General features: G+C 33.9%; 2 protein-coding genes across 2 annotated transcripts in view; one reads left to right on the top strand and one right to left on the bottom strand.

Moving 5' to 3' along the window:
• The window catches only part of LOC118200149 (inactive dipeptidyl peptidase 10-like), a 631,756-nt gene that overhangs the window by 591,636 nt on the left and 27,702 nt on the right, over window positions 1–12,418 (top strand). The gene's annotated exons all lie outside the window — the stretch shown is intronic.
• The window catches only part of LOC118193719 (uncharacterized), a 59,326-nt gene continuing 51,617 nt past the window's right edge, over window positions 4,710–12,418 (bottom strand). Inside the window, exon 4 of the mRNA XM_035364848.2 lies at window positions 4,710–5,160. Within this exon, the coding sequence (XP_035220739.2) occupies window positions 4,915–5,160 (246 nt within the window). The 3' untranslated portion in view covers window positions 4,710–4,914. The remainder of the gene's footprint in view (window positions 5,161–12,418) is intronic.

Consider the following 12,418-nt stretch of genomic DNA (forward strand, 5'->3'; position numbering starts at 1 on the left):
CTTAAAGGAAGGGTTACCGTTGTGGAAAACGTTCATCATTTAATTTCTTTAAAAATAATACAGGGCGATAATGTTTGGATGGTAACAATTTGAAGAGATATAGCCATTTAAAGTGCACAATGCAAAAAAGTGATGCAGCCATTTAGAGTGAATAATGCAAAATCTTAAAACAAAACTATTAACTCTTTTGGGCTAAAAAGAGCCATGGATGCTGTCATAAAGTTTTGAAAAGTGCAAATAATTAGCACATGTTTGTTGTCATATGTCAAATGCATATAACATAAGTAATATTTAATTGATACATCCTCAGGTAACATACAATTGCTCATGTAATATATAATTGCTACATCCTAAATATTTCTTTCTTCAGTTATTTGAAAACAACACTTGGTTATGGAATTACATTCAAAATGGTGATAATACAGTTATAAAAAGAATAAGATTAACCATCAGTTGATGGATAAGAATAAGATTAACCACATTCATTCGTACCATTCAAATATAAAGTTACTTGCTCTTTTTCTAAACATTTTTACAAATGATATGTTCACAACCAGAAGTACAAATTTACTTGTGTGCCTATGAATGTTTATATTTAAGAGCATAAAACATCATTAGTCATTAAAAAAAATTCATTTTTCTTGAATTATTGAAAACAAGTATAAGTGCTAAAATATGATACACAAAGAAAAAAAACAAGAATTTGTATATTTAACAGTTTATTTGCAGTAATTAAATATTTTAGGCTATTCTTATGTAATTTTGGAGTGAAATATTCACATTCATCAATCGTGTTTGACATTATATTACTGTGGAAGGCTCACTAGATTGCTTATTTTCCATATAATTTTCTTAACTTTTTTCAAAAATTTTAAAAGTTATATAACTTATTAATACAATGAAACATTTTCATATTCCACTGCAACAAGTATAAATAAACAAAACCCCTTATATAAGTGTTTTTAGATAGGAAATTAATGTAAATTTCAAGCCCACAAGAACTTACTGCCAGTAGCAAGTGAACCACTGTAACAAGGTAGGTGTTATTGGCATAAGAAACTCGTACTTTTATAAATGTGTGTGTGCATGAAACAATTTAATAGGCTAATTAGGATTTATGCTAACATGTAGTGAAAACTAGTAAGCTTACAATCTTAGGCAATATTATTTGAACAAGACAGTTTAATTTAAACACCTTGTAACTTATTCCAGAAATTAAAATAATTACAGTCAAAACTAGTCCATTTATACGATTGTTTTCTTTTACATATATTTCATAATTTTTTTAAGGATTTTAGAATTAATAAAGTTTAGAACATTGCATAATTAGCATTAATTTCCTGTTCACATGAGTTACGAGCAAAATGCATTCTCAAATGCTCCTAGCATATAATAAATGGGCATTGCATACATTCAGTTTTAAAAAGAAAAAAAATAAAAATAAAATAGCTGGAACGAGACTTATCTAAATCAAAAGAAATAGTATACCCAAACAGTTAAATACTTATATCTAAAACAACTTTAAATTAACGGCTTTAAAATTACGACTTGAAGCATTTTATATTTATCTACTTAAAGTTATAATATGAACATTATAAGGTTGGTGGGTTTTCTATTGACTAGTTATTGAGAAAAGGGTCCATTTTATAATCACTTTAAAATTCAGTATAAGCTCTGTATAACATAAATTCCTGAAAGATTAATCAATCCCAAATCAATGTGCGTGTTATAAAGATCCCGACGCCGAAAATATAAATTACTGAAAGAATTCATTAATAATACTCATTCATAATAAGAGAAATTTCTGCCTAGTAAATAAATATATAACTATGCTTGTATAGAAAATAATTAAAACTTCGTTTTATTTTCTATGGTTGAATGCAATGGAACTTTAGTAAATTATTTCCCTTGCAATCAGAATTTTTTGTTTTCACAGTTTCAAGTCATGCTTCTTTCAATGACATTAATCTTTCAGGAATTTTCTAATTTAAAAATGAAATGCATGCTTACCTTTGAATGTTTCGTAGGCTTGAATCCATCTTTTCGTTTGCAGTTCCAAATCCATTGTTTTCTCAGTTGTTCTTCCGTAGGAAAACTAAATACAGCCACCTTCGGGCCATTCTTATAATTTCCTTTGCATGTTGCAACACAGCATTTATGTGGCATAATAAAAAATAAAGTAATTTAAATGAAAAATGTTCTATTAGAGCACACTACACTTTCAAACAACAGTCAGTTCACTACGCTACGACACCGAAGTATATTCTTTCATTCTTTGTCGCGAGGAAGATGGTAGGAATGACGACTTAGATGACGTCAGACCGTTCAAGCAACCCTAGAGGCTTGGCTTCGTATATAGGGGGTACTGGCTGAGCCCAGCTATGCTATTTCTTAGTTCTGGATGAAATTGGAATAGTAATTCTGGCCCAGTGGTTTTCAACCTTTCTTGTTCCATGCTCCACACTTTCACCGTTACTAGAAGATCACCACCACATTCCGTTTCCAAATCTTAAAAAATACCACTTTTTTTAATGACGTTGCAAAATGCCTAGCCGTGGTGAGATAGCTTCCCCGCAAAATGGGTTTCCCATATTTGGCACGAAATCGCCCATTTGGTGATATTTCTCGACAAATTTGGCGATATGCCATAGACGGAGCGAGAACATTCTAGAACGAATTCTTACCAGTTTTGCCGAGAATATTCTCGAAGGCAGCTCAAAAGCTATAAATATGTACTCGGAGTAGCGGTTTATTGTGGAGAATATCTTTGAGTGTGTTGAGTTCAATAGTAGTGCTTTAAGATTAGCTCAAGAATGATCGACCGAGTCACGGCTGTACTTTAGTGTTTTGCCGTGAAGCTATCTTCACCATTATAACAGATAAACTGAAGGCTGTGCTGTTGATTGTTTCAGCGTGTTTATCGTAGTTTTTGGACGACTGTAATGCGTCTAAGGAACTGTCCTGTGTAATACCGACGAATAAATTGTGTTTTCATTCTTCAGCAAGCGTTGTCGTCAACCACTCTAAATCCACGATCCCATAGAACGTAACAATAGGTTTTACAAATTAAACAACAAGAAATGTAGAAAATATTGGTAAATATCAAGAATCGAATAAAAATTGTTTTTTTATGTTCATAAACTAAATGCTTAACAGCTAAATAAAAAACTGATCGCTCTCCACCTGAAACTATTTTCCCTCGGTTGAAAATACCTGTTCTAGCCGGAGCCCCAAATAAGAGGAATAATATTATTGCATTCTTTTACGCTGCTTAACAGTAAACTCTGTTGGTACACTCGTCAAATTTCTATAAATCGCAACTCCTATCTACCTTTCTATAATCGCGAAATAAAATAAAATACAGGAAACATGGCCTACGCGTGACTGTCAACCAGACGTACATACGTATCTCGCACAACTCAAAAACGAGTAGCCTCAGAACGTTGAAATTTTGTATGTAAGATTGCTATGACATGTAGGTGTGCACCTCGCATTTTGGTTGCAATCGGCCGCACCAAAAGTATATAAATATATGTATATATATATCCACTCTGTTACTCGGCTCAGTGAGCTCACTTTCTTTATTCTTATATGTTTGTAAGTTGTGCAGTGTTTGTTTAAAAATGATTGAATTATGTTGTTCTTATCTTCCGGTTAAGGTTTTTAGGCTTTTAGGAAATCTGAAAGCAATATTTGTACAATTATCAACAATTTAAAAGCTGTTAAGCCTAATTTTTAAATAACATGGCGGACATGTTTGTTTACATTTAAAACAGCAGAATAGTGGATTTGTTGCCAGTCTAGAGAGACCAAGCTTTGCAACAACAAAGATAACGCCTTCTTTTATTATTGCGAATTAAATCATGCTTAATCCATTCTGGAATTTATTCGAAGAAATAAGTGTTTAAGATTTACTTCGTAATTTTTAATACAGATATTTTGAGTTTTTAAGTATTTTTGCTTTGTCGGGAAGTGAGAACTGAATTAATTGAATAAGAAATACTGAATCGTCTGTGAAAAACTGTTCCCTTTTTTATTTTGTTTCCTTAATTTCTTTTATACGTTTTAGATTTATTATAGTATTTGAATAGAACATGTGGCAACGATTGGATAATTCTTCAAATGATATAAATTTATATGCACTCTGAGTTATAACATTGACAAAATGTAATGCTGCTAAGTGAACCCAGCGCCAGAGTGTCGCTAGGGTAAACAAATATAGTGAATTTTAAAAGTGCATTTATTCTGTTGTGGTTTATGAGCTATCGACGAAATAGATTTAATTCAATCCAATAAGTTTAAATGAAATGCAAGAAAAAATGCGTATAATTTAAAATTTCGTGCAAAGAAGTCATGTGGTGTATTTTTTTTTTTTTTTTTTTTCTTTAAAGATAGCTTCCCCACAAAGTGGGTTTAGGGTTCTCAGAAAATGGCGGAGAAAAGCAGGGTTGCCAGGAAATCGCCCATTTAGCGACAAAATTGACAGCATGTCATAGATGGAGGGAGAACATTGTACGATATAATGTATTCTTACCGAGTATGTTCTCGAAGGTAAGTCAAAAGCTACAAATACTATCTGTGCACGGAGTAGCAGTTTTTGAGTTGAGAGATTAGATTAAAAGGGATAGGCTAGGCTAGGCTAGGGTAAGGAAGCGTGGGTGGGATGGGATGAAACGGGACGGTACGGGACAGGACAGGACAAAAATGTTATGTTCTCTAATAAATGGTATATTTGATGTAAGCATTTTGAAGCATGAAAATCTGTTATCACATGGACGATAACATTTTATTTCAAACACATCCTTGTCCAACTTTGTTTGGATATGGATAGTAAAAGGTATAATATGACAATATTTATCTACCTTCATACAAACTCCAGATTAATCAGCTCTATGGTTGATACTTCTCACCTCGTCATGATTCAATATTTTGACGAAGAGCTGGGCGTGTTAGGATGGGCATCGAGCTCCTTTTCCCGATGGATTCCAAAAGCTGGGCATTTGCAATGATCTGCTGTTGATTCTGGTGAATCCGCCTTTGTGCCAGATCGAGCATTTGCCGTTGGCGAAGAACTTCCAGAGGACTCGTGACGGAGAGAGTTGGACCATTCCTTCTCTTCACAAGTGACATATGGCTCATAGGGATATCCACTAAAGAGACCTACAAAAGATTTATTTTTATGAAAACAAAATAAGTCAACAATATGACCAAAACTGTTGGGTTTAAATAGCTTTTTTATGTGCAAAATGAATAATTCTTTAAGATTTGTTAAAAATTGTGCGAGTACTCAATTTGAACAGAATTAAACACCTGTCAAAACTAAAATCGAAGACGTTTTTGGGAAAAGCTCTGATATTGCAAATTTGGAGTAAAATATAGTTCCTTGTAACATTTAAAATAATTGCACAACTTGTATATGGACAACAACATAATTATCTTTTATGGACGAACTTTCATTAAACAAACTCTAGCGTCTGCAAGTATTACGAGCTATATACTCGGAAATAATTTTGAAGCTTTTATTTTTTACTTCCTCGTACGAAGTAAAAAGGAAGTATTGTAATCGCGAAAAATTTCAGGCAGCATATTTCAACGAAAATATCCCATTTTGACCTCTTTCAAATGCAATTTAACGATGTATTTCCGTGATATACGTACGTAAGGACAGAATAAAACACTCTTTTCCTCCAAAAAAATTATAAAACTGCTTTAAGATGAATTCTGAAGAGAGTTTTTCGTGGCGTCTGTACGAACGTATGTACGTACGTGCGTACGTGCGTATCTCGCATAACTCAAAAACGAGTAGCCTCAGAACGTTTAAATTTTGTATATAGGACTGCTATAACATGTAGATGTGCACCTCGTATTTTGGTTGCAATCGGCCGCACCAAACGTATATAAATATATTTATATATATATATCCACTCTGTTACCCGGCTCAGTGATCTCAGTTTCTTTACTCTTATATGTTTCTAAATTGTACATTTTTTGCTTTAAATATGATTGAATTATGTTGTTCTTATCTTCTGGTTAAGGTTTTTATGCCTTTAGTAAATCTGTATGCAATATTTTTAGAATTATCAACAATTTTAAAATTGTTTAAGTGCCGCTATGCCTAATAATGTTTTTGATGGCGGCCATTGCTCTTGCTTACATTTGAAACAGCAGGATAGTGGATTTGTTGCCAATCTAGAGAAACATAGCTTCGCAACAACAAAGATAACTCCTTCATTTATTATTTAAATCATGCTTAATCCTTTCTGGAATTTTTTCGAGGAAATAAGCGTTTAAGATTTACTTCGAAATTTTTAATACAGATATTTTAAGTTTTCATGTATTTTTTCCTTGTCGCGAAGTGAGGACTGAATTAATTGAATGAGAAATACTCAATCGTCTGTGAAAAACTGTTTCTTTTTTGTTTTGTTCGCTTAATTTCTTTTATACATCGTTCTAGCTTTATTATAATATTTGAATAGAACATGTGGCAACGATTAGATAATTCTTTAAATGATATAAATTTTGTGCATTCTGAGTTATAATATGAACGAAATATAATACTGTTAAGTGAACCTAGCGGCAGAGTGTCGCTATGGTAAACAAAGTGACTTTTAAAGAATGCATTTATTCTATTGTGGTTTATGCGGTGTCGGCGAAGTAGGTTTAATTCAATCCAAAAAGTTTAAATGAAATGCAAGAAAAAATGCGTATAATTTAATATTCCGTACAAGAAAGTCATGTGGTGCACACATCAGATTTTTTTATTTAGGAATACAAAATTTATTTCATTTTTAATTGTGCTTAATCAATACTTCCGATGTTTCCAAATATTTTACATGATCTCTTTCAATATTTATGAAATTCCATTTATGGTTAACTTCCAGGAATTACTGCTTATCTTATCTATCCTATAAACGTGCTATGTCTAGAGAAAGCTTTCCGTATTGAGAAAGATAATTCAGATTCATTTTATGCTATATTTTTCTTACTTTCACTTGATACTGAACAAGGCGTGTATTGTCAAAGATTAAAGGTCATTAAAAGGGTTCAGATTGAGACTTTATCAATTTTTTATGCCATCAGAATAGCGCGTATGTAAGTACTAAATTTTATGAAAGTCTATAAGCAAAACGTTATTTGGTAGTGTAAGATTAACCATGCTAACAATCATACCGCTATCATGCTTCCGACCTGTCGACATGAAGTTCAGCTCGTTGTATATTTTCAGCTCTAATTTGTCGCACAGACATAGTTATAAAGGGGGGAGTCAGCGATGCATGGATTGGACGTGGCCAGTGATATTACCGGAAGAGAAGCTACGTCATCCATGACATCGCTGGAAGAGGCAGAGATTTTAGAGTGAAGAGGTTTGCATGCTGCTTCAAAATTATACAACACTAAAAGTTTATTTTCACCGAATGACAACGGCAACCGTAGTAATGGTTACCTTGTATTACTATGATGATGCGACAGCGTGATCTCTTTATTTAAAGCTTGAGATTAAATTTCACAAAACCCATTTAATTTTCACACACACATATATAATCACATGAGCTTTTACTGAAAGCCTCAGCCTTCTGACGCTTGAGGGTCTCTCTTTCACAGTCATCTTTTCCTTTAATTCCCAGGTGTCATCCCCTTCCCACAAATCCACTGTGAAGCATTAAAAACTGTCAATTTTATTGTTCTTTATGTCTCTACTTTATAATGTCCATGCGCTAGTGCTTGTATACCATCCTCTAAAATGTATCTTTTATCGTCAAACGGGTAGACTTTGTTCTTATGTATAGTGAAGAAATGGCTTTCCTCGCTTCCAAATTCTGTGCTGAATTTCTTGTCCAGGCTGTAGGCTTTGGAGGCGTTGTTTGCAATTTTTATCCATGATTTTATTGCTCACGACATGATATGAAACAACTTATGTTAAGTTCTCTTCTCTTCTGTCCCCGATATGGAAGAATACATTTTAAGGCGCAAACCCACAAATTCATACACTAGTTTTGATGAGATTCCATCTCTCATACATCCAGTTTTCTTTTCGGAGAAGAAAAAGTATAAAAAGCATATTCCATTCTGTATTCAACTCGCCACAGCATATAAAAATGCCTATGAAAGAAGAAAAGTATTTAGCATTTAAAAATCAGCACGTCCAGCATCTGATCCCGTATATTCTACACATTTTTTACACGAAATATATTGTATTCACAAAACTAAATTACATAAAATTCTTGTGTTTTAAATGTTCTACTTGACATCCCTTATTCTGAACTATCTTTCGACACCGCAATTTCCAGGATAATAATGTCTTTTGAAGTGGCAGAAGAGGTATTCTATCCCGTTCCTCCCGAACAGCTTACCAGAATCCTGTTAGGGTTTTGGGACAACGTTTGGATAATGCAGTTTTTAAAAGTCCGAAAGCACAAAAATCCATAGGTGACACATCGAGAGATTTAGTAGGGATATCAGTGAAGGGTATGGCCTTGATGCCAGTTTCTTGTTCCATTTCTTTTAGGAAATTTACAGTGAAATTTGATGTGTGACTGCTAGCTTTATCCTGATGGAGTCTCACAGATCGATGGCACTGTGGGTAAAGCGATGGTATTTCATTCAGAAAAATTGGCGATAAAATATGTTCCTGATAGTATCTGGAGTTAATCTCGACATATTTTTGCATTCGCTTTATTTTTAACTTGGCATTATAAGAAAAATCAGCAACAATCATGAATCCCTTAGAAAAACGTTCTTTCGATTCTTTGAACCATGTACTTAAATTTTTTTCTCCTCTTTTATGATATAAATGGCTTTTTTTTTGTTACAATCATTGAAATACACCCATGCTTCACCTATTGTGACAATTGTTTTCCATTTTTCTTTGGATAAGTGTTTCTCATATAGAATTCTGCAGCGTGTCCTGCGTCGAACGATATACTTTGGAAGAAGGCGATGCACATTGCGTTTTTTCGCTTTCTTAAGATTTAAATCAACGTTTATCATTTTGTTTACAGTGGACACTGAGCATTTTAATGATTTTGCAACTGTCCTTCGACTAGGGGGATTTTTTTTAACATTAAACAACGTACCTTTGCAATAGTCGAAGATGTCCGTTTTTTCCTTGGACACTTGTTTGGAATTTTTGTCCCACTTGAGGCTCCAATTTGACGTTTTTTTTTCCTTTCTTGTTGATGATATTACCTATCGACGCTTTAGATATCACAAAACCATGACTCTCACATCGTTTTTGGATAACGGAGTATGCATATTTCTCTTCGGAAAGAGCGTAAATGTAGCCTTCGAACCACCGCTTTGTTAAATTCGCCATTTTGAACAAAAATAAAACTTTCAAGCCACGGAACCACATAATTTTGACTTTTAAAAACATAGTATAATTGCAATTACTTCTTTTATAGCAAACGATTTTTTATTACCGCTTACCAAAATTGTTTAAAAAATGTGCGAACAGCCTCTGTATATACTGATTTCGAAGCAATAGTTAAAAAAGTGGATACAGTGGAACCCAGTAACGCTGCCTTTTATATACGCAACCTATCATGAAACACGAAGCTGCGGATAGGTCTATGTATAGTTATTGGCCCCGATGCGAAAAAGTGTGAAGCTGGCTCACGTTTATTGAGGATCGTATGCCGTGGATAATTTTTTATATAATATTGTTGTCCGTTAAAAAGATGAACTTGCAGAAAAATTAACATGCATCATTCCCCCAGCTATGACCCACAACAAGGACAGCACTTTGTAACGGCTACATTTTGTAATTGTTGCAAGACGTCTCTTGGTAAATATCGCGTTCATGATCATGACCACATGACGGACGTTATGAAGGAGCGTTACACAATTCATATAACTTGAAATATTGTCTGCAGAAAAAAGATACCTTGTAGCATTTCATAATTTGGAGCAGTACGACGCTCATCATTTAATGTGCAAGGATTATGAAAGACTGAAGACCATCAAATCGAAGTTCTTGCACTAAACTTTGAGCAATACGTTACGTTCGCCCTCAGCAAAAAGCATAACAATATCAAAGTTTCCTTGCAGTTTATAGATAGTTTTCAGTTTTTTGAACACATTCCGGGAAAAGCTCGTACACAACCTGCCTAGAGACAAGTTTTACATTTTGCATGAAAATATAATGGAAGGTTATATATCTCTTCTCTTAAAGAAACGTCCCTACCGTCTCCTTCCGCCTTTCATATCTAATAGCTTACCAGCTATGAAAGCTATTCATATAATAGCTTAACAGCTATTATATGAAAGCTATTATATGAATACCTTAACAGCTATTATATGAAAGGCGGAAGGAGGCGTCATATTCATATAATAGCTTAACCGCTATTATATGAATATCACGAAATTTCGTCGTAATTATTGTTAACAGATGCAAGGCACTGTGGAACAGTTTCAAGATTCAGACGATGGGGGAATATCACTATTTATATGTTACATCAGATGTCCTCCAACTTGCGAATGTGCTTGAAATTTTTCGAAAACTTTTGTATGCAATTTTACGAAAGAGGCTGTGCGCGTGTGATGACAACTTCCAGTTTGTCCTGTATAAAAATGATTAGTCAGCCTATCAAACTTTTAACAGATATAGATACGCATCTATTCATAGAACATTGCATACGAAGTGGAATTTCTATTATTACAAAGTGGTGAGCACAGGCCAATATGTATATGCAGAATTATGACTCTGCAAGTTATATTGTAAGGATCCTAAGTTTTACTAACGTTCATTTTATTTTAAATCTTTACTATCACTTCTCATTTTCTACTTCCGGACAAAATTAAAAGCTTATTTTATGCAAATTTGTCTTGCGAACGCCAAGTACTTAAGTTGTGGCTTTTTGCCAAGCAAGAGGGAGAGGAAGGAGTTAGTAGAAGCAGGCCGCTTGCCTTAGCAATTTTACTCGGTTGCTGGTTCTTTTCAAGGCCAGAGGTTTAATCCTCTTGATAATTTTAAACGTATCGTAATGTTAACAGTTCTCTGTACTACATACGGCCTTTCTGTTAATATTCGGCCAATCTTCAAGTAGCCACTTGTTTATTAATCCAAAGTTAGTTTAGTTAGAATTTAGTTAATATTTTTATATTCTTACGTTCAGACCACAAGTGGTTGGTCTCTGTATTCCGAAGTCCGGAAATCTTTGTAAAGAGAGAAAAATAAAGGGTTTCGTATACCCTTCCTGTGCATCTTGTCTACTTCCGACATTTATTGAACATAGCTTTAGTAAGCTCCCTGTTCCGAGTCAGGTTATTGAATGTTCCCCAAGCAAGTAAGGAGAAACACTGAACCTGATAATATTATGTGTTTAGATGTCAACAACTTATATGGTTGGGCGATCTGGCAGTCACTGCCGTATAGAGAATTTCACTGGATTCGAGCAGAAGGAGTGACGTGAGAATGGATTCGCTCCATTTGTGAAGATTCCACCGAAAGACGTATTTCAGAAGTGGATTTGAAGAATCCTCCGGAGCTGCATGATGCCCGAAACGATTACCCTTACGCACCTGAAAAGATGGAAATTAATTTAGAAGTTCTTTCTCTTTGAACATCCTGCCCCATCAGAATTTTAATAGTCAAATTAAACTAACTCTCAATTTGAATGATAGGAAAATTATATAAATAAAAATAAATAAATAAATAAAAATTTACAATTTTATTTAACCCTTCCCGGCACGCTACCTTTTAAAGTTGGAGTTTTGATTTAAAAATAAAAAAAAAAAAAAAGAGTACGCAGTCTAATTAGATCTAGAGGAGTACACAAGTAAAATTTTATGAAGATAGCACTTATCGTTTTAATTCTGTGGGTGTGCATAAAGTAGCACACTGATTGAATAGAGCTTCGGAAAGTGTGCTGAAACGAGCATTTTTGTCAATGAACTGACCGATGAGATGCAGAGAAACAAAGATTACAGACTCTCAGTTGTCCCTAGATTATCGGTGAACCCGGTCTGGGCACACCTAGGGTTCGCCGTTTGATTTTAGGCAAGATTTCAAGGTAAAAATTTAAAACTAATATAGAATAAGAAGATTAGCATACAGCCAAAAAAATAACATAGATATTTATTTTCAAACAATTCCTTTTATACTCTAAAAAAAATCTGGAATATTTCTTTGAAAAATGAAGGTGTTAAAAAACTAAACATGGCTAAAATATATGTACTGGTTTGTGTTGAGCTGCCATCTACTATAAATAAAGAAGGTTCAGAGTATCTATAGTAACCTATAAATCCTTTTTCATTCAATTTTTCTGTGCGTACAGAAGGAAAATTTTAGGTTTGTCCAGACCGGACACACTGTGCCGCAAAGGGTTAAAGCAGGGTCTAATATTAACAACAGTTCGTAGAATTATGAAGTTTAAACAGAAGATATGGCTGAAACCTTACACTGATTGTAACACTGATC

Source organism: Stegodyphus dumicola, chromosome 2 (assembly GCF_044657685.1).
Source record: "Stegodyphus dumicola isolate Sdum_Otavi_A_Nest chromosome 2, ASM4465768v1".
NCBI classification, from domain to species: domain Eukaryota; kingdom Metazoa; phylum Arthropoda; class Arachnida; order Araneae; family Eresidae; genus Stegodyphus; species Stegodyphus dumicola.